Source organism: Vombatus ursinus, unplaced genomic scaffold (genome assembly GCF_900497805.2).
Source record: "Vombatus ursinus unplaced genomic scaffold, bare-nosed wombat genome assembly UNPS02000749.1, whole genome shotgun sequence".
NCBI classification, from domain to species: Eukaryota; Metazoa; Chordata; class Mammalia; order Diprotodontia; family Vombatidae; genus Vombatus; species Vombatus ursinus.
In genome coordinates this window covers 25,708,807-25,728,127 of record NW_020940527.1, presented here as the reverse complement: position 1 = coordinate 25,728,127, position 19,321 = coordinate 25,708,807, and the positions used below count along the sequence as shown (strand labels likewise).

General features: G+C 43.6%; 1 protein-coding gene across 1 annotated transcript; it reads left to right on the top strand.

Moving 5' to 3' along the window:
* The first annotated feature begins 224 nt into the window (after positions 1 to 224).
* On the top strand, positions 225 to 18,952 carry PI4K2A (phosphatidylinositol 4-kinase type 2 alpha). Its single transcript, XM_027859505.1, has 9 exons — positions 225 to 735; positions 5,279 to 5,479; positions 9,727 to 9,858; positions 10,357 to 10,510; positions 11,212 to 11,273; positions 12,496 to 12,595; positions 13,147 to 13,280; positions 13,838 to 13,897; positions 15,369 to 18,952. Exons 1-9 carry the CDS (start codon positions 283 to 285, stop codon positions 15,528 to 15,530), a joined length of 1,458 nt encoding a protein of 485 aa, XP_027715306.1. The 5' UTR covers positions 225 to 282; the 3' UTR covers positions 15,531 to 18,952.
* The last annotated feature ends 369 nt before the right edge of the window (positions 18,953 to 19,321 follow it).

The following is a 19,321-nucleotide window of genomic DNA, read 5'->3' as shown; positions in this document are numbered from 1 at the left end:
TCTGAAAAAGTGTAAAGATGAAAGGCTCTCCACCTGCGCACATGCGCAGTCTCATCCAAGGGGGCGGAATGCTGGTCGAGGTGGGGGGGAGTTGCGTCGGAGCGCGCCTCGATTGGTCAGCCTTCGCGTGAAGGGCCGTCCCTTTTCGTCACCATGTAAACAGGGCTCAGAGGGGGCGGGGCTTCCGGGAGGCGGGGCCGAGTTGGCCGGGGAGTGACGCGGATTGGTCCGGTGCCGGGGCTTCGCTGAGCCGAGCGCGTCTTGGAGCCGGCCGCCTCAGGGATGGACGAAACGAGCCCCCTGGTGTCCCCGGAGCGGGCCCACCCCCCGGACTACACTTTCCCGTCGGGCCCGAGCCCGGGCGCTCACTTCCCTCAGGTGCCAGGGGCCGTGGTGCGAGTGGTGCCGTCGTCCGGCTTGGGGCCGTCGCCGCCGGGCTCCCCGGGCCGGGACCGGGAGCGGCAGCCTCTGCTGGAGCGGGGCCCGGGCGGGGCGCGGGGCGCGGCGGTCCAGGCGCAGGCCCAGGCCGTGGCGGTCCAGGCGCAGGCCCTGGCGGCCCAGGCCCACGCGGCGGCGCAGGCTGCGCAGGCCCAGCGGGAGCGGAACGAGTTCCCGGACGACCCCGAGTTCGCCGAAGTGGTGCGGCTGGCCGAGCTGGCGAGCGAGCGCGGCATCTACCCGGAGCGCATCTACCAGGGCTCCAGCGGCAGCTACTTCGTCAAGGACCCCCAGGGGGTGAGCGCGGGGGCGGGGGAGGGGCGTGAGGCTGGGCGGGGAAAGCAAACTCAGCGTGGGGAGACGCGGGGGAACTTAGAATCAAATCAGAACCCGATTGGAGACGGGAAGGAAATGAAAGAGGAAGCGGAGCTTGTGGGGAGACGGGCCCCGCAAGGCTCAGGATGGGGGCAGTCACTTGCCGAGAGATGTTGCTGTTCCAGCAGTTCTCTTCGCTCCAGCCCACGAATCCCCCGGCTTTTAGACTTGGGGCCCTGGCTCTCCTTTTCGTCCAGAACCAGATGAGTTCACTGAAGCCACGCGAGCGTCCGTGGGCCCTGAATGTCCATTTTCCGTCAGGGTGATCCATGCCTGCAGGGGTACCTGAAAGTCAGGGACCCAAGTCTCTCTCCCCCAGTATGTTTGCAGGTGCTGATGACAGAGTGGGTGGCCTTGCCAGTGGCATCATCATTGGAAATAGTTGTCCTGCTTTTTTCGAAATTCTTCTGCAAAGTGATGCAAATTTCTCTTACGGTCCTTCATTTCCGAATATGGAGACTTAGAAAACACGGAGCTGTCAGGTGCTTTCCTCCTCCGTTTCTCTTTTCAAGCCAGGGGGTAGCTAATTTTTTCCCATTAGGCAAGATCCAGATTTTTCGTGAGTCTGCAGAGTGTGTGTGGGAGAAGACTATCTGTCCACAACTCTTGCTTTTATACTTTTGAAAAATAAACAATAATTTAGGCCATGATTGAAATCATATCAGAGGTGCCATTGGTAAAACAGTGTGTTCAGCTCCTTCCTTAAAAGCCTCTCAAGAATTAATTCAAAATAACTTACTGAAAAACCATCTATTTTCTCTGTTATTAAAAGATCATGGCCAGCACATTTCGAACTCTTGTACACTATTGGTACTTATCTCTTCTGAAGGATTCTGAACTCTTTAGTTCTGAGGTTTGGATGACTAGGTTAGGCTGTGATGTAAATATATATGACTGTACTTTGGTTACCTTAGTTATTCAGGTCGTTTATCTGACCCACTTGTTCCCAGGGAGATTTTGTAGAGGCTCTCCGCAAGCATTCTGAGTATTCCCTTGTAATTTACAGGAGTGAGTGATTACCAAGCATATTAGAATCTGTTTGAGGTAGCAGAATTGATAGCATTGATACCCACTCCCCTTGGGTGGGTATTGAAGAATGGTGTTCATTTCTGAATGATATAAGTTTGTTCTTTTTTGGTTGGAAGCAGTGGGCAAATCAAAGTGGTTGACCTCTCCAAAAGGCTAGTGATAGGATCTCACGTGCCATCTACATCTAGGCCACACCTTTCATTTTTCTGATGAGGAATCCAAGGCCCAGGGAAGTTAAGTAACTTGTTTACACCATGTTTCAGAAACAGGACTCAACCTGTTTCTAGTACTGGTCCTTTGGTCCTTGTGCCATACCACCTTCCCTTTATTACTTTCGTCCTTGTCATTTGGAAAACAGATTGGGATCTAAGAGCTAATAAATTATTTTTTAAGATTTTGTTGTTCTTTGTTTGTGAGAGGGAACTGGAGAATACTTCTAGATGGGAGGGGAAGCAGGAGAAAGATTTTTTTTTTTTAACACTTATATTTCTAATGGAAGTGAGCCAGGTCAGCTGAGAAAATGATCCCATGCTCTGACACAGGAGGTAGCAGTAATGTGATCTGTTTATTTGGCCTGAGAGATAAAAGGATTGCCACCTTTGTACCTGAGCTTATGGGATCTAGAGACCTTGCCTGGGAAGGCTTTATGATGACCTAGAGGGACTGTGAACATTCTTACACTCTGTATGAAGGGGATGTCAAAGTACACATACATATATACATATGTGTGTGTATGTATGTATACGTGTGTGCATAGTAAACAAATTAATACTACCATGCCATTCATTCTTCACAAAGTAAATGTAGCATACACCAAAATGATACGTTTCAAGTTGCTGGTTGGTCAATCTTGATGGCCCACAGATCTGAGGAGGCATTGTGGTGCAATGTTAAGAGTACTGAATTTGGAGTCAAAGGACCTAAGTTTGAATCCTACCTCTGCTACTTGATAGTTGCGTGACCTTTGGCAAGTCACTTAACCTCTGTAGGCCTCAGTTTTCCTTATCTGCAAAATGAAAGGATTGGACAAGATGATCTCCAAGGTCCCTTCCAGTAGTAACTCTATGTTCCTATGATTTGCTTTCACTTGTCCATATTGGAAGTAGAGGGGGGTGTGTGTGTGTCTGTGTTGTAGCTTAGTGACAACAGTGTTAATTCTTTGAAATTCATGATGGCTGTTCTCTTCAATGAGAAGATAATATCCCTGGCATGGTAGAGAGGTCTTATTTCACAGTGATGTTGACTTTTGATGGTCTGTTTTCTTTAAGTAGAAATGTTTAGTCCTTAGTAGCTCTAGTTTTCTTTTGGCCCCAACAGGTATGAATAACTTGGTCTTCATTTTTTTTAGGGGGCTAGCTTAATAATTCCTTGTGTCCCAGACAAAGTGCAGGAAGGTCACTAGGCCATTCCTTCCCTGAGCAGGTAGATTCTGAACTTTCATCTTTCTTGGGACCACTTGATGACATCAGATGTAGCTTACGATGGGTCCAGAGATACTTTAGAGTCACTCGAGAGTGTCACTGTTAAGTCCAGGCCAGCTTCTGACCCAGAGGACTTTGGGGGTAGGTGGGATGTAGAATAGGCAAAATGAGGAAGGGGATTTTTCTTTGACAGACCTATAGCAAGGGAGTGCTAATGAGTCTTTGTTCCTTGTGCCTTAACTTGGTGATCTCTGGATACACAATTAATTCTGAGGAGCTACACTGTGAATTCAGTTTAATATAAGCACCTGCTGTGTGCCAGGCACTATGCTAGGTGCAAGAGTTACAAAGACAAAAATGGAGACAGTCCCTACCTTCAAGTTGCTTAGAAACTCCTAAAGGGGAGCAATAGATGAATAAATGCAAAATATTCATAAAGTAAATAGAAAATGTTGAGGAGAGGGAGAAAGGAAATGCTAAAGGAGATCAGGAAAGGTCTTCAGTACTAAACTGACCTTGAGCTGAGCCTTGAATGGAGCTAGGGAATTTAGGAGGTGGAGATGAGGAGGGAGAACATTACAGGTGTGGGGATAGAGTGTTTAAAGGCATGGAAATAGGAAAAATGTCATGTGTAGGGAACAGGAAGTACACCAGTTTGGCATGAAAGGGAATAATGTGAAATCAATTTGGAAACGTAAGATAGGTTGCAGCCAGATTGGGAATGGCTGCAAATGAAAGAGGAATTTGTATATGCAGTAAATGTTTTTTAGAACTGATGAATTTTTTGGAGGGCAGGACAGCTCTGTGTCCCTCCTACTATCCCAAATTCTGGGTCAACTTGGTTTTCTGCAGGAATTGCTTCTGTTATTGGGTAGCTGTTGATGGAGTTAGATACTTTGCCAACTCTAATGTGAGTGGTTGTCTTTTGCAAGGGTTGGCTATTAATTGTCTGTATGTGTTCTGCTATCATCTAATCCTCGGGAAATGACGGAGACTTGAAAAAATCCTGTGACTTAGACTATCTTGAGTTGGTTGGGAGGGTGAGGGGAAGAGAAAGAATCATATGATTTGTTAGTGAATCATTGTGTTAGAAGGCTAAGTCAGCATATTTACTGGAAGAAGGATTGAAGCAAATGAAAAAACAACTTCAAAAAGTTGACCAACCTATAGGGTCATCCACAGTGAGAGAAATTTCATAATGGCATGGAATACAAGTGACTACCAGCTGGTAGATTTGTAGCCAGAAGCGCTCTTAGGTGCCAAGAACCCTGGAGCATAGTGATGCAATAAGCAGAGGTTCCACAGATTGATGAGCACTTCACCGGAGCCTGGTAATAGGTCCTTTCAGTCACTATTGTGATTCTTTCTTAGGGTGTTTCCTTTGTTGTTGTTTTTAGAGGTTTTTGTTTGTTTGTTTGTTTTTAATTTCAAAGGGGGTATAGTAAGACTGTTGGAGGAAGTAAGCAACTAAGAGAGGGATTTTATTCATTTCATTAAAAGATACCTTGGTTATTTTCGTTTATATACACTGTGTCCACACCTAATTGATAATAGCTGCTATAAGATTTAAAAGTTGAAGCTTGATAATGTTAGTGTGATTTCTCTCTTTGCTGTGAGGGAGCTATATTGGATTGCCAAAAGAGAGTGACTTGACTGTTGCCTGAAGATATACTTGGCTACCATTAACTTGACTATCATGTAACTTGGCTTCCATACTCTTAAGACCTTGCATCTAGGCCTTCTGTGGAGGTATATAACTTTGCCCTGTGGTTTGGAACAGCTTGTAGGCAAAGGTAATGAATGGGTTAAAAATAGTTAATGATTTAGGGCCAGAATGTGGAAAGGAAGAAAATTCTTTCCAAAATTCTAATTTACATGCATAAAGTTGTCCCTTGTGCTGTAGAGACAAAGTTGTTTATTTTCTTTGTAGGAAATGTATGGGACTATTCTGCTATTTTCCCATCCATTTTTATTACTTTCTTCTCCCTCATCACCTGTCTCTCTTTTCCATGTAGAAAATCATCGGTGTCTTCAAACCCAAGAATGAAGAGCCATATGGGCACCTTAACCCCAAGTGGACCAAATGGCTACAGAAGCTATGCTGTCCCTGTTGCTTTGGCCGTGATTGTCTCGTCCTCAATCAGGGCTATCTATCAGAGGCAGGGGCCAGTTTGGTGGACCAAAAACTAGAACTCAATATTGTACCCCGTACTAAGGTAAGTTAGGTATTCCGTGGGAGTATCAAAACCTTTGTTGGTTCATGGTGTTATAAACCCCAGTCACTTGCAGGAGGGTCATCAGGCTCAGTGTGAGGGCTATCTGTTTTCCTACTTTTTTTTTTTTTTTTGGTGAGGCAGTTGGAGTTAAGTGACTTGCCCAGAGTCACAAAGCTAGTGAGTGTTATGCTTCTGAACTGGATTTGAACTCAGGTTCTCCTGACTCCAGGGTGGGTACTCTATCCAGTGTGCCACCTAGCTGCCTCTAGGCCTATCCATTTTCTAAGTTGTCTATGACCGCAGAAATTCCTGTGACTCATTCTCCTAGATCCTGGGAGATTCCTAGAGAATAGAACTGGTAGAGCACCTATGACCATTCTAGAAATTCCGCTACAGCCTAGAGTGTACCAGTTAATTGAGCTATCAGTGTTATGTTCATGTTAGACTATGATCTAGGGGACTTTTAGGACAAGGGGGTTGGAGGCAAGGTATAGTTTTGGGATCCTGGGTAAAGAGATGAGTCAAAGATTCTCTGGGAGTGTGAGAATTGTTTGGACTTTACAGGGGATTTCCAAGGACAGTTGTAGATCAAAACAAATTCTCTAGAGCCTGTTTGTTTTTTCTTTTCAAATTTTAAACACAATTTTAATATAAATTTATTAACTATCTCAGCAAAAGCAAATAAAAGAAACAAAGAATTAATCAAACTTGAAACTCCAAACTTTTGTTTCCTAAAAGGAAAATGTGCGTGTGTGTGTGTATGTATAAATTTGGTAAAATAATTACAATAACATCTTATTTGCTATGTCCCTTTGCAGTTACCTTTCCATCTGTTTACTTGTCAAATTTCATTGCTGTTATTTCTTTTAATACAATCACAATCACTGTGTATATAAATGTCTTTCCATATTTCTTTGTATTTTTCATATTTATCCAAATTCAGACTGTAGAATGTTCTTATGAACCCATTAAACTTCCTAGGGTTAAAGGCTGAATGGCATCTCAAGACCAGCGTGTGACTTCTTATAAGAACACTTTGTGTAGGGAAGGACAAAAACAGCTCATAACTCATTTGAATTATGATCACTGGTCATTAGGGGAGTTCAGTAGCTCTTGAAAGGATAGTACCTGAAGATGGGTGAGGAATAAATGACTGTCTCTTGACCCTTTCATGAATTATGGAACTCACCTACACAAATTAAGGAACTTTCTCATTTGATCTTTAGAATGCAAGGCAGGGGCGCTGATTTTCATTGAAATCTTACGTAGCAAAGAGCAGCAAAGCATTAAGTCCTGTCTGTAGTGTAGTGTCCCTTCAGGTAGAAGGATGTGGCATAGTTTGTTTCCGTGATTTTCAAGCATTATTTGACAGGCATCTAAGATTCTTTCATTCAACAAGCACTTACTAAGTCATGATGTTGTGCCAAGTACTGTGCCAGGTACGGGGATATAAAGACAAACATTAAAAATCCTAAAATGTTTTCATGATGGGCATGTTTGAAGTATGTGTCTGAACAACACCTCTAGGTCTCAATATAACACCAATACCACATCTGAATGATTATAATATCTTACATTTAATGTTTTACAGTTTACATAATACTTTAATATTCATTTCCACAGCCATTAAGCCCCTGATATGTGCAAGGCACTGAGACTTAAAGACAAAAACAGTGGTCTACTCTCGAAGAGCTTACATTCTTTTATTTGATTTTCAAATTCTTGTCTATCCTCCTTAGTACCTAGCAGTGTTATTTACAGTGTCAGTACCCATCTTTTTCTTCCTTCTTGTTTCATAGGAATAATTAATCCTCCTTGCTAAGTAAGGCTAGAATTTCCACTTATGTCTTCAGTTTTATCTTTATTCCCTCTTGTCCCTTTGGTGTGACAGTAATCCTCTTGTTCTAACACATCTTCGGTCTTCCTCTCCACCTACAAACATGCTCAGGTCTCCTCTCAATTGTGAAAACAAAACAAAACCTCTTCCCTTGAGCTCTCTAACCCCACAATCTTCTCTCTGTCTCTGCTTCCTTACCAGAATTCTAGTGAATAGTGTACTCTCACTCCCTCCCCTAGGCTCACCACCCACCCCTTCTTGAGTCCCTTTCAATCTAGCTTCCTTCCCTGTCACTTGAAACAGCTTTTTCCATTTTCAGTAATGACTTCCTTTTCACTAAATCTAGGGTCCTATTTTCAATTCTTTTTCCCTCGGAAGCATTTGACTCTTATTGACCACGCCTTCCTAGATTTTATCTTGGCCCTTGATATTTCTGACATGATACTCTTATGGTTCTACCTTCATGACTGATCCTTCTTTATTTCCTTTCTGGGTCTTTATCTTCCTATACTACACATCCCCCATGGTTCTGTCCTTAGTCTCCTTTTCTCTCTTTCTGCTCTTCCTTCCTGTACTTCCTATGGCTTCAATTATTTAGCTCTATGGAAATGACTCCTAAAGGTCTATCTCTGTCCTTTAGCTTCTCCTCAGAAGAGTGGTTACAATGGAAGTTGAAAGGAAGGTTTGGATGTGAGAAATATTGTAAAGGTAGACTTGTCAAATGATGGGATGTGTGAGGTCAAAGAAAAAGGGAAGAGGCAAAGATGAATGTGGTTTTACAAGTCTGAATGACTTGAAATATGTGGATATTTTCAAAAGAAATAGAAAAGTTAAGGAAAGCAGTAGGTTTTAGGAAAAGGATATGTTTAAGGAAAGATGATACGTTCTGTTTTCTGTTGGGTATCTTTACTTGATTGGTCTACTAGCATCTCAAACTCAACATGCTAAAAACTGAATTCATTATTTCCCCTGGAGCTCTAACTTACCCTTTCTAACATCTTGATTTCTGTTGATAGCATCATCATCTCCCAGGTACTTAGACTCCTAACCTGAGCTTCATTTTTTGTTAGATTTGATTACATAGTATTACTCTCATCTGTTTCCATCTTTTTTTGTCTACTGCAGCAACTCAGATTGATTCTTGTATTTTTTCCCTTTTAACCTTTAAACCACATATTCTGATGGCTGCTGTGCTCGCAGCCCCTAATTGATCTACTTTTTCAATCCATCCTTCTCGTAGTTGCCTCAGATAATCTTCCAAGTGAGCTATTCTGATCACATAACTCTTCTATTCAAAAACCTTCATTATCTCCCTGACCTGGGCATTCAAGGCTTTCTTTAATTAGACTTAGCCTACTTTTCCAATCTTATTTCATGTTACTTCCTTTCTCATATTTTGTGTTCTGCCTGAAACAAACTACTCTCCATCCCCTGCAGCTGCTGAGAGCAGAGATTGAAGAGCCCTCAGTCACAAGAGCCTTTGCACAGGAGTCTTTGTTGATCAGAAGATGTCAGTATGAAGACGGCCTGTATGGTTGAATCTTAAATAATAACCTTTTGATTCTTATCTAGGCCTTAGCTGCCTGAATTCTATTAGGCTTCATAGGACCATGTATTTAGAGCTGGAGGGAAAATTAGAGGTCATTTTGTCCTACCTCCTTATTGTCAATGAGAGGAAACAGAACTAGAGATTAAATGACTTTTTTAAGGCCCCAGTACACACAGCAGAGCTGGAATTTGAATGGAGGCTCCTTAATTCAAGATCTAGTGGTCTTTCCCCTGTACAGTGTTGCTCCTCACTTTCAGACTATGAGAGTTTCATTACTCATAGGAAAGGGAATAGTGTGCTGCAAAGAGGGATGAGAAATAAGGCAGTGTGGAGGAGAAGACTGGCAGTATCTTGAGAGCTGAAAACTGGACCTACTCACTTACAAATGACTGGCGTTAGCCTTAGATAAGTCATTCTTTTGTCTGTTCATTTGCCTTAGTTTTCCAATCTGCAAGGCAAAGAAAATTAGAATGATTTTAATTTCTAAATGCCTACTGTTACAGAGATGGGCAACAGAAAATTTGCAATGTACTTCAAAGAGACTTTGAGGGAAAATTTTTTATCATTAATTGCCTCAGACATTTATATGGACAAATTCCTTTGTTGTGAGTTTTTCTTCTCCCTTAGAGGAGCTACCATATCTGATATTGGAAGAGCTAGAGTGCCCTGCAATGATACCTTATTATAAATGTGAATTTGTTTCATCCTTATATAGAAAAATACTGTTCTTCTCTGATGGTTTTGAGCTATTATTAATGGTTTTAAGCTGTTATTAATGTTATTAATTATTAGTTATTAATATCCAAGGAGTCTCTGGGATCAGATTGTCCTTTCAGTTGGTCTCTTGTTTTTCTACTTTAGGTAGTATACCTGGCTAGTGAGACCTTCAACTACAGTGCCATTGACCGAGTGAAGTCCAGGGGGAAGCGACTTGCCCTAGAGAAAGTGCCAAAAGTTGGACAACGGTTTAACCGAATCGGGCTTCCACCCAAGGTAGAGAGCAGATTTAGCCACCTTTGTCATGTGTGTCAGAAATGATCCGTAGGCAAGGTGCTTTCTGGTGGCTCGGCTGCTGGCATTTTGCAGAAAAGTGTGTTCAGAGTGGTGTGTGTGTGTGTGTGTGGGTGTGTGTGTGTAAAGGACATAGGGAGCTCATCATGCTATTCTGTCCTCATTTTAGTGCCGGACAGCCTGAAACTTGGGGGATTGTTCACCTTGGGGTGTCTGAGTGTGCTTCTGCCAACAAGCTCAGCCAGGCCATCTGGGTAGGCTTTGCATGTTTTCTTAGGTGGCCACTCTCATGACTTCCTTCTTCCACATTTTCAAAGAAATGGAATGCTGAAGAGGACAATACTGTTTTGGCAACTGTTTGGCAACTTCTGGTGTATTGATTTCTCAGGACCTCGATGGGCATCTGGCCTTCCTGGAGGTTCTGGAATTAAACATCAGAGAAACAGTAGTCTGACCTCTGCCTTTCTTCTCTGCTGCCAGGTTGGTTCATTCCAGCTCTTTGTTGAAGGCTACAAGGATGCCGACTATTGGCTGCGACGATTTGAAGCAGATTCACTGCCTGAGAACACTAATCGGCAGCTGCTATTGCAATTTGAACGGTTGGTGGTACTAGATTACATCATCCGAAACACTGGTGAGTTACTGTGGGGAGCCCTACTCCAGTAATCTGTTATGCAGACACACAGATATTTGTAGGAATTGAAAACTCAATGATCTGATTAACCTCTTCAGATGATTGTGGGTTGCTTAGTGTCTAAATGAGAGATCCTTTGGCTTGAACCAAATTTTTCACTAGAATGAGCCAAGGACCTTTCCAACATGACATTTTTAGGTTATTTTCTAAGTTGAAAAGGGATCCTGTAGCTGAACACTCTCACCCTTAGTGTTGGGATTTACAAGAAGGGCAGCTGGGTGTATAGATCATAACTTGGAAGGGGAAAGAGAATTTCTGCCTCTTCTGAATATGGGTGGTAGTCTATTACGCAACTGACATAGACTTCTGCTTTTACTGCTATATTACATTTGTTCCCTGTCCTCTTCTGGAGCTTATAAGTTACCGCATTTTCAGCAGAGATTTTCTGAGGACTTAAACTGTACCCGAATATGGTATCAGCTACCAGAGGTGGGAAGGCCCATAACTAGTATTAGAACTCTTTACCCTAGCCAGCTTCCCTCCCCAGACAGACGATTCTTGCTTTCTTTTCCCTGGCTCCAGGTTACTGATGTCAGTTTGATGAATTGTAAGCAGTGACTTTAACCCCTGCCCATTCCTACCACATTAGAGCTTGCTGGTATGCAGTTTTCCCTGCTGACCTTTGATGTTTCTGTTTGCAGATAGAGGCAATGACAATTGGCTGATCAAATATGATTGTCCGATGGATAATTCCAGCTACCGGGTAAGAGTCTGAGAAGCCCTGGTAGAGAAAGGATCCTTGAAGAGGATTCTTAATGCATGACATACTACCAATGAACTGTTCCCATAGTAAATTAATCATAGGATCTTTAAATCCACAAATGGAGATTAGATGAATAGGGATCTGGGTCAGACTGGGCAGAAAAGAGCAGGATAGGATAACTACCCTAATGCATTCTTTAAAGCTTTGATGGGAGAGTTCATCACTAGTGACTTATTTCCCTAATCACACTTCTTCATCCACGATCCTCATCCTGGTTGCCTACCTATACTCGTCACTGTGTTAGACAGTAACTCATGCCTTGGATTAGTTGCCCGGAGTGAATATAGGAGGTTGTTGTGGCTTGCTGCCCTGTTATCCTTCTCTCCCATCGGCAGCATGTCTCCTGTTGAGGCTCAGGGGTTAGTGTCTGGCCTCTCCTCCCACCAGTCAGCTGTTATGCCCCTAAGGCAGGTATACTTCCCTGTGTGCTTTAGCTCTGTGTACCAGTGAGCTCATGGAGTAGAGCTTCCTGTGAAAGAGCAGCTGGTTCTGCTTAGTGATTCTGTCCCCATGCTGGAAATCAGCAGTGCCTGTGGAGCCAGCTTTGCACAATAGACACTTGGAAAGTAGACCAAGTTTTCTTTCTCCTTTCCACTCTTTGAGGATTTTCATTTCCTTTACTTTGACACTTTTCAGCTTAGAATCATCAATCCTATTTTCTTTATCTCTGTCTGGAGAAGTGGTGTGATATAGTGAAAACAGCACTAGCCTGGGAGACTGGAGACCTGGGTGCTTACCCCCCAGCGCTACCGTGAACTGACTCTTTCAGACGGATCACTTGCTCATTATGGGTCCTAGTTTCCTCACCTGTAAAATGAGTGAGTTGGATTATATGATTTCTAAGGTCCCTTCTTGGTCTGTAATTCTTTTGGGTTTAGATCACTAATCCCCCTCTCTTGAGGGAAGAGTAGCTTTTAGATTGCTAAACTTTTCCAAGATGGAAAAAGCCTTAGAACTTTAATTCAGTCAGAGAGAAAATGTTGCAAGAGTTTGGATCCATTGCAAAAGGATAAATAAGGAGAAATAAATTGAAGAGGAAGGGTGATCTAGGATGGATGGATTTGACAAGGTGAGAAAACCACTTTTACAATATAAAGGGGATGAGACTGGCGGATTTTGGTAATGGGCATCCCTGTGTAATAAGCCTTCCCTTCCCCTCCAGGACACAGACTGGGTAGTGGTGAAGGAGCCTGTTATCAAACTGGCTGCCATAGACAATGGGCTGGCTTTCCCTCTGAAGCATCCTGACTCCTGGAGGGCGTGTAAGTCCCAAGACCGTAGTGGTTCAGGCTTTTCTTCTTGGAAACCATAAATTAGAGTTATGTTCTCCCTTCTCAGGACCAGCAAGACTTTCCTATACTGTAGACGCTATACTTTTCTACCTATCCTAACTCCTTCCCTTATTGTAATCTCTCATCAGTCTAAAATTTTAATTCCCTGAAAAGCCTATGATTCTCTGGAATAGCTGTGAAGTGCTATGCTCTCTTTCCCTACTTGAGCCTCCTAAAGATGATACCTGTCCAACCATAGTTGATAATTCTCTGAGACGGGGTGGAAAATATTAAGTTGGCCCCCTACCCTGCCTTTTTAGGAGACTCATATCCATGTTTGAGAGGCAAGTAACATACTTTTAGTTAGAATTTAGTTTACTTTGGAGTTCAATAACCCTTGTGCATTTTGCTTTTATGCTCTAAGTGCTATAGAATGGAGCTGTGGGTAGTACTTTCTTAGAGTGTTCTTGTAGGAAGAGAACACAGATGAGCTAGAATTTCCCCAATGGTGGATTTTTACTTTTGTTCTTTGCTTCTTTCAGATCCTTTTTATTGGGCTTGGCTGCCCCAAGCCAAAATTCCCTTTTCCCAGGAAATCAAAGACCTGATCCTTCCAAAGATATCTGATCCTAACTTCATCAAGGACCTGGAAGAGGACCTGTATGAGCTCTTCAAGGTCAGCCTTGGGAATTTCAACCTTATTTAACTAGTGTAAAGGAAGTAAGTATGTCTCAGTCAACTTTAGTATAAGTGAAGAGGGTAGAGCTGACATCTACTAAATGTGATTTCTTAATTGACTGAAATTCTGTACTTCAATCCATCTCCATCCCTGAACTGAAGCATTAGAACCCAGCAGGCGCAGAACTAGGATTGGGAGGGCACAGGCCTGGCTGCTACTCTTTTCAGAGTCAAAGAAAGTCCCAGTGTTGTGGATAGCACTGATAGGAATCTTGTGCTTCACTTGGCTTTTGAGCACAGTCAGCCCCTTTTGCTGTGAGAGAGTGTCAGCAACTCTGAGGTCTATGTTAACTAACTGTGTGATCCAGGTAAGTCATCTACCCTCTTTGTGCTTCAGTTTCCCCATTTGTGAATTATGGAATGTGTTAATCCTGGGCTATAATTAGGCTTCACCAAAATGTATAAAGCCAGTCTTGGGTTTTATTAGTAAGAGCTTTCTAATTATGGAAGGACCTATGCTACTTGGAGTCTCATCTCATCCTGTTTCTCTTGCAGAAAGATCCTGGTTTTGACAGGGGCCAATTTCACAAGCAAATTGCTGTAATGCGGGGACAGGTAGGCTCAGTATACACCTTCTAGGGTCCACCTTAGGGTCTCTTTAGGATGATCAACAACTTTGTCACGCTAAGCAAATGCATTTAGCAAGTATCTCCCAGCATTTTTTTGATTCATGACCCACTTGTTAATATGCCAAATAACATAGGAGACTTTGTGATACACGGAGCCCAGCCACCTGTCCATCTGCACTCGTTAGCCCCAATGTCACATGCACCAGCTGTTCCCCCTTTCTTTCTGCTCTGCTTATAACCACCTTCACCTTCTACCTGCTGGTCAGAATGGGCAAAGGCTTCTGGAGAAACAAAGAGGGCATCACCACACACCAGGAGTCATTTTCAACTCAGCAATGCATAGTTAAACATAAGGCTAGATTAGTGTTGAAATTTTTGAGAAGCAGTGGTCCTCTATATATAGAAAAATCAGATACTCAGACTTTTGTAGCATAACAGACTTTTCAGCTGCACTGATAACTGTCCACATAGATGTTCCTTACTTCTAAGCCATAGGTGTCTCAGGTGAAATAAACCCTTGGTTTTACTGGTGTCTGTTTTTCCTTGGGAATAAGGTAGACAGAGGTTAAAAGGACTGTAAAATACTTTGTGATTGAGGTTAGTTAAGATTACATAGATTCCCTATAATTTCCCAAATCATAAAAACCAGACAAATTAAGTAAATGATTCATTCCTCTTAAGAGCCCATATTGCTTCAGGAGAAAAGCTAACTCTCTGTAGGACCTGCTGCAGTCTTGGAAGTAGCATATGGCTTTTCCCTTATCCTTTGACCTCATTGATTGAAGCAGAAGTGTTCCAAGGAAGAGCATTTAAGAGATCTCACTCCTAGGCTTCTCAGTCCTTAGGCTTGAAAGGGTAGACACCTCCCTGTGGGAATCTTGGCCCCCAGCTGGTTTAAAGAAATGGCTGGAGCCTTCTTGCCTATTCTAGAGGAATAGGAGTAGTTCTGAGTGGAGCAGGAGTGACAATGTGTGCTCATGACAGCAAATCCGTGCTGTGCCTCTAGGCTGAATGTGCTTGGGAGCGCTCTTGTTGGCTCTCTGCTTTGTTCCCCTGAGGTATGCTTGTCAGCACACTTGGCTCAGATCTGCCGCTCTATGAAGAGAGAGGAAATGTTGCTGTAGAAGGGTGAAGGGACAATGATGAGAGACCATGAACTCTCTGGCTTTTCTCTGTGTGGCCACAGTGCTTGGTATACTCTAAGGGATCAGTAAATGCATTTTCATTCATTCATTCATTCATTCATGAGAGGGGAGGTTCCAAATAAAGAATGAAATATCCTTTCTTTTACCCTTGTTAGGGTAGTGTTGCAACCTAATGGAAAAATAAGTTTTTTTTCTCTTTTCCAGTTGGCTTCTGTACAACTAGGTGGACCAGTTGATCTGGATATTTCCCTTTACATGAAGGCTAAAATAATCCCTAGGCTTTCCCTTTACCTAATTTCTTTCTTGTTACAGATTTTGAATCTAAGCCAGGCCCTGAAAGACAATAAAAGCCCCCTTCATCTAGTCCAGATGCCACCTGTGATTGTGGAGACAGCCCGGTCCCACCAGCGGAGCTCCAGCGAGTCTTACACGCAGAGCTTTCAGAGCCGGAAACCCTTCTTCTCCTGGTGGTAGCCCTGCCAGCAAATGAGATGATGTCTCAGACTTGGGGACTGGGAGGGAACCTGGGGAGCAGCTTTTGAGATAAGCCAGTGAAGCAGGTGGAATCATATACCTGAGAACCCTTCCCCTCTGGCAGAGCCAAAGAGCTTTGCAGAATATGGGGAGAACCACTTCCAGACATACTGGGGCAGTCTTGGGCCCTGGTGTTGCCTTTTACATTTCTGTGTGAGGTCAGAATTCTGCAGGGGAGTGGTAGGGGCGCTAGGGAGAGAACACCTCATTGAACTTCACCAAGCTGCATCATCCCAGGTACCCTACTCTGCTGCAGCTCCCTATCACTTGTTATATTCTGCATCAGAAAAACCCTCCAAAACATTAAACCCTAGCAGCAATATCCTGGCAGAACATTATCCCTCAAAAATGTACACAACGTGATACCAGTTCAGAAATAACCTTGGTTGAATTCAGGAGCCTTGGTTCCCTGTGTACCATGGAGGTGAGAGATTGTGTCACAGTGCATCAAAGTGGATAACACTTGTGAGACCTTGAGTGGAAAAGTCATACCTTTCCTTTTAGTTTTTACTCTTTCTGCCCACCAGGACCCACCAGAAAGTCCCCTCTGTTCCCTTTCCACCTCATCAGTGGCATATAGTCTGCTTCAAAATCTACTGGTGTGGTTGTGGTTTTATTTTTATAAAGTCTATTTTAACTGTAGGCTTTAGGCAGCTTTGCCTAAGCCCATGTGGATCCTACTGGCTCTCAGGCCTGCTGTGCAGTTGTGACTCAAGCAGAGGCAGTAGTGGTCAGACTTGTTTTAATAGGGAGGCACATTCCCAGCATTCAGCTCTCCACATGGCCCGATGTGTACACTGGGAGCTGGAGTTGACTTGTCTTTATGACTTCTTAAACTTAGTGGACCTTGCTTTGATTGGTCTGTCATACTTCTATCCCAATCCCACTTTCTTGAGTGCTTGGCCCTAGCAACTAAAGTAGACTTTGTTTCCCTCAGCACGCTTCAGTCTCAGCCCTCTAATGTGTTCTTAGACTTTTAAATTCTTTTCCAGTTCTTTTCTCAGAGGAATCCAGTGCTTGAGAAAGCTTATCCGGCCATTTGCTTCATCTTGCCTATAGTTCATGCTTGGCCTTGGCTCTTAGAGTAAGGGTTTCAATTCCTTCTTTTACTGGCTGCTAGTGCCTGGTCCACCCCACTGACCTGCTCCTGTTGTCTGTTCCTTGGGAGAAGGTATGGAGGTGCAAGAAACAAAACCCGAATTTTATTGTTTTGTGTGACATGCTTTTCAGAGTGGGACAGCAGGAAGTAAATGTTGTTAATATTCTTTCCTTCCATCTTTTTCCCTCTATTAGACAGTTTTCCCTTTTTTAAGAAAGCAGGCCCCAAAGGAAGGAGTCCCTCACTGCCTCCTCAGTTCACCCATCCTACTGCTTCCAGCAGTTTGCCTTCATGTGACTGTTCCTCCAGCTGCTGTCCTTGCCAGGTTTAGGAGTCTTTTCCATGCAAAGGCTCTTTGATAGTACAGTGGAATAGAGCCTATCTCGTGTAGCAGTTGAGTTCTTTTTTTGAGGATGGTACACTGTACTACTACAGCTGTATGGGTTCCAGCCCCCTCCCTGTCACAAACAGCGGAATTAGCCTTGCAGAGAAAGATGGTTTGACCAGTAACCAAAGAAGAGAGTGCCCTCAGCCTGTCCAGTCTCTCCCTCGGAGGCAAGAAAGCAGTAGTGGTGATCACCTCTCTTCTTGGCCCTTGTGTTCTAGAAAGAACCAGCCTTCCATAGGATTTTTGTTCTCTGTCAGGAAGAGTATGTAAGTCCTTCTGCATGGCCCCAAGGATAGGGACAACCTAGCTGTCTAGCACTGACAATCCCAATCAACAATCTCATCCTGATTCTTAGGCTGGGTGACACGCATGTGAAAATGAGGGACCTACACTGAGAAGGCAAGTGACTCCCATGGAGACTGGAGGTCTCTACGGCCAGCTTGCCCAATTCTGTGGAAACCAGAACCAAGCTCCAAACTCTTCACGGGTGAAAAGGCCTTTTGGAGGAAAAGAACTTTCCTTATGGTGTGTATGTGTTTATAGATACACATCAGATGTCAAGTTCCCTCTGCATCCACCCCACCTGCTCCCCCAGAAGGATGGGGAGAGCCCTTGAAGTTTTAAGATGGGGATGGTTAAATCATTAAATTGTTTATCCTGTTTAAGATGAGCAGAGGATCAGAAGGAAATTGAGACTGGGGAAGGAGTTAGTTCCTGTCCCCTAGCAGTGACATGGATGTAGGGTCTCTTCCCAGCCCCTGGTAATTAGAAGTGTTGGAGGCTGGTTTCAGGCTGCCCTGAATAGACTGGAAGGAACTAGAGATCCAGTAGGAATCTTCTGAATAGAATGGAGCAAATTGGCTCTTTTTTGTCGGCAAGAGGCTTCGTTCCAGCAGTGAGGAGAAAAGAAGTGGAGTCCTGGTTACCGTGATCGCTGCTGCTGTCACGTATTGTTCTAATGCACTGCAGAAACTGTATGTAATGTATTTATAACAATGCAAATGTACAAATAACGAATTCAGTTCCGGCCTTCTTTGCCTGGCTTTCTTAGTAGGAGGGGAAGTGATGCTTTTAGGGCAAAGAGCAAAGAGCAATTGTTCTTGAACAAGACCTGTTTTGTAGCCAGCATCACTTTTTAAAGTAGTAGCGAAGCGCCTGGGGCCAGAAGAGCAAAATGCTAAAGGATGTGTTAGCTTCATTCCTGGCCACTAGAGGGTAGCCTTGCACAGGGATGCCTTTGGACCTGCTAGGTTATGGATGGGAAGGTGATTGATTACTAGAGAGCAGATCCTTCAGCCAGTAGTGAGCCGGGTCCTCCCTTGGAGGATATTATGACTGGTGGCAAAAAAGGTGGCCTGTATGGATATGGGAATGGTATCTGTGTTACAGGGGGTGATAACAAACCCTCTCCTCTTATTTGGGAGGAGTGCAGGTCTTGGAGCTGCTGATCTCACAACTTCAGTGGTCAGCCATGCCAAGCTGTTCTCGGCCACGAGTTGTTCTTTAGTGCTGTCTTACTTTAGCAAGGTGTCTCCTTTTGTCTGTGAACTGAAATAGCTCCCACTTGTCATTGGTCACACCAGTTTGGTATAAATGCTCATACCAAGGCCTCAGGGTTTTATGAGTCTCTGAAGACCTTTCGCCTCTGTGAAATTGGAAAGAAAGGTGACTTGGGCCCTCCATCTCTGACTTCGAGATACCAGAGTTGGGATCCCTGGGAGTGGCAGCTTGCCTGAAATAGCAGGTTTGCTTGTTAGAGACCCTTTGTCCCACTTCTCTCCAAGTCTAATCTCCCAATCATTATTTACCTGTTTCATGACAAATACACTGTGCTTTATGAGAAATTTTTATTATTAAATATTCTTGTCTACTCAAGGAAACTCTAGCCAGAGTTTTCTCTTTGCCTTTGTCTTTTTGGCAGGTAGGCAAAGAAAGAGGCAGCTCGGTGTAGTGGAAAGAGTGCTGAATCCAGAGTTGAGGTCTGGGTTTGAATCCCACCTGTGACACTTACTAGCTGTGTGACCATGGGCAAGTCTATTAACCTTGCTGACTTTGTTTCCTCATCTGTAAAGTGGGGAAAATAATGCTTGCACTACCTACCTCAAAGGGTTGTTGTGAGTAAAGTGCTTTGTAAACCTTAAAAGTGCTATGAATTATTATTGACATCCCTGGGATGGGCCTGTTAGACTACTGGTTAAAGACTTAGTAATAAATAACCTGGGCCTGAGCCTGGGACCATCAGAA

What these genes read in the sequence shown, in the direction of transcription:
- PI4K2A (XM_027859505.1), top strand. Translation starts at nt 283, where the DNA reads ATGGACGAAACGAGCCCCCTGGTGTCCCCGGAGCGGGCCCACCCCCCG. An exon ending in TCGTCAAGGACCCCCAGGGG is followed by an intron (nt 736 to 5,278) that starts GTGAGCGCGGGG and finishes TTTTCCATGTAG; the next exon opens with AAAATCATCGGTGTCTTCAA. An exon ending in TGGATAATTCCAGCTACCGG is followed by an intron (nt 11,274 to 12,495) that starts GTAAGAGTCTGA and finishes CTTCCCCTCCAG; the next exon opens with GACACAGACTGGGTAGTGGT.